Source organism: Colobus angolensis, unplaced genomic scaffold, assembly GCF_000951035.1.
Source record: "Colobus angolensis palliatus isolate OR3802 unplaced genomic scaffold, Cang.pa_1.0 Scaffold552, whole genome shotgun sequence".
Classification (NCBI taxonomy): Eukaryota; Metazoa; Chordata; class Mammalia; order Primates; family Cercopithecidae; genus Colobus; species Colobus angolensis.
Window position 1 is genome coordinate 1,072,811 of NW_012119066.1, and position 2,452 is coordinate 1,075,262.

General features: G+C 45.1%; 1 protein-coding gene across 7 annotated transcripts in view; it reads right to left on the reverse strand.

Annotated features, from left to right (window-relative positions):
- LIMS1 (LIM and senescent cell antigen-like domains 1) overlaps positions 1–2,452 on the reverse strand; it is a 98,366-nt gene that overhangs the window by 25,468 nt on the left and 70,446 nt on the right. For 6 of the 7 annotated variants that reach the window (XM_011961472.1, XM_011961471.1, XM_011961470.1 and 3 more), the window contains exon 2: positions 1,100–1,259. In XM_011961472.1, the coding sequence (XP_011816862.1) occupies positions 1,100–1,255 (156 nt within the window). In that variant the 5' untranslated portion in view covers positions 1,256–1,259. Of the gene's footprint in view, positions 1–549; positions 707–1,099; positions 1,260–2,452 lie in introns of those variants that run through there. The other variant, XM_011961473.1, reaches the window with a different exon arrangement.

The following is a 2,452-nucleotide window of genomic DNA, read 5'->3' on the forward strand; positions in this document are numbered from 1 at the left end:
AAATAAGGTGGTAAAAGTAAATTACCTATTTGACCTAACACACACATACACCTCATTCTCACCTTCTTTTACAGCCTGGGGTCAGCATCCCTAGATTATCCCCCAAAATACATGTTTACTGTGAGAAAGGGGTTTCAGTAGGCCGGACATGATGGTTCATGCCTGTAATCCTAGCACTTTGGGAGGCCGAGGATCACCTGGGACCAGGAGTTCGAGACCAGCCTGGGCAACGTAGGGAGACTCCATTTCTAGAAAAAATAAAATTAGTTGGGCGTGGTGGCACATGCCTGTAGTCCCAGCTACTCAGGAGGCTGAGGCTGGAGGATCACTTGAGCTTAGCAGTTGAAGGCTGCAATGAGCTATAATCATACCACTACACTCTAGCCTGGGCTATACACTAGGACTTTGTCTCAAACAAAACAAAACAATACAAAACAACGAGAAAGGGATTTCAGTAATGTTGAGAATACCACATACACTACAAAGGAAGTGCAGACCATATGCTAACACCTGACGACCAAGAAAAACAAGTATTTGAAAAGAACACAGACACCCAGAAGAGCTAAATGTAGACAGTATAGTTCCCCAAAATACTTATTTTTTCCTTAGAAAATAAATGTATGGACGCTCCTGGCTCGAGGCTGGGAAGTTGTGGAGGGGGTGACGTACACCACACACTCTCCTTTAGAGCGGGTCCAGTGGTCCCCTGAGAAGGGGGAAAGACACAGAGACAGGAATGGGTGAGGTGTGTTGGGGGCCTGAGCGTGGGTGAAGACTCGGAAAGAATTTTGTATGTGGAGCTGAGCTGCTTAGGTCTGAAAGGCTCTGTCATAAGGGACTCTGGGTTCTGAAATAGGACAACGAACTGAGCAATACGAATGCAGGGTCTGTGAGGGTGTCCCATCCACGCCACTGCCCATATGGGCCATACAGATTCCACCTCTGACCTCATAGCTATCAAATACCTGGCACGCATCTGACACTTCAATTCAGTCTTTCATCATGAAACTGAACATGAAGGAGGAGGCCTCAGAAAAGAAGGGCAGGAAGCGGGAGGGCGGGGAATGGCACCTCCCTGCTTTTGTCTAGCACAACTCACCTCATAGAAGAGTCCTTCTGGGAACTGCTGGAAGCACTGAGCGCACACGAAACACTGTTCATGGTACAGCTCCCCGTTACTGTTCACGATCTTCTCAGCGGGTGCAAAGCCGCCCTTGCAGCGCTCACAAGTGGCGCTGGCCAGGGCATTGGCCATGTTGCTGTAACACACAAAGAACAGCAGGTTGCAGGCCGTCAGCCTCTTCTTAGATTGAAGACCAAACAACACCAAGAACTGAGCAGCAAATTCTATCTGATCACAAAAACCCTATTTTATCTAAAAAGCTCAGTTTCTTGCTTGTTCCTTACATGCTCTGAACTCGGACTCTTCAGCCTTTACCCTAGCATCTGAGGCTCTGTAAGGGTATCCCACTTTGATTCTGTTTCTAACATTTTTGGCATTTTTCTTGCTAAATATACTATGAGTACGTGCCTACTATGTTAGGCACCTGAGACAGAGATGAAAGTTATAAGCTGCTCTCAAGGAACTTGGGTTTACAGTTTAATAAGAAGCTTAATTAAAATATCCAAAAGTCAGCATCTCAAGGCCAATTTCTTTCCCTTCTAAGAACAGAATCTAAAATGCTTGTCAACTAAATGCCGTATCATATAACCTAGACACAGGTTATCCCTTTGATTAAATTCTGTGGAAAGCCACTGCTTAAGTAACCTTAAAACCAGCCAAGATGCCCCAATCCTGTTACCTAATCGGTAAGATGAACCTGATTACCAGTATTATAAAGTGTATCTTAAAATCACAAAATTTTACATAATAAAGATCATTTTACAGATGGCAAAAGAGGTTGACAGAGATGGAAGGATCAGACCAACATCACAAGGCTAATTAGTTAAAGGAAGGCACAGGACTAGAAATCCAGGTTCCCTGCTCATAAAATCACACTGTCAATCAAAACAGATTACACCACGAATTTCAAACACTTGAAAGAACATGACAGGGATACCACCACGTTTCATAGGTTAGGAAAGTGATACCAGGCTGTCAAGTAACTACTGTTGTGGCTGGTGATGTGGGAAATCCCCCCATCAGTAACCCCACTACACCTTAAAACACAGAAGGCATTCAATAAATAATCTCAGGCTCTAACCATTGTGCAATTTTCAGGAAGAAAAGCAACATGGCAGCTGGGTGAGGTGGCTCACACCTGTAATCCCAGGACTTTGGGAGGCTGAGGCCGATGGATTACTTGAGGTCAAGAGTTCGAGACCAGCGTGACCAACATGGTAAAACCTCGTCTCTAATAAAAATACAAAATTAGCCGGGTGTGGTGGTGCATGCCTATAGTCCCAGCTGCTTGGGAGGCTGAGGCAAGAGAATCACTTGAACCTGGGAGGC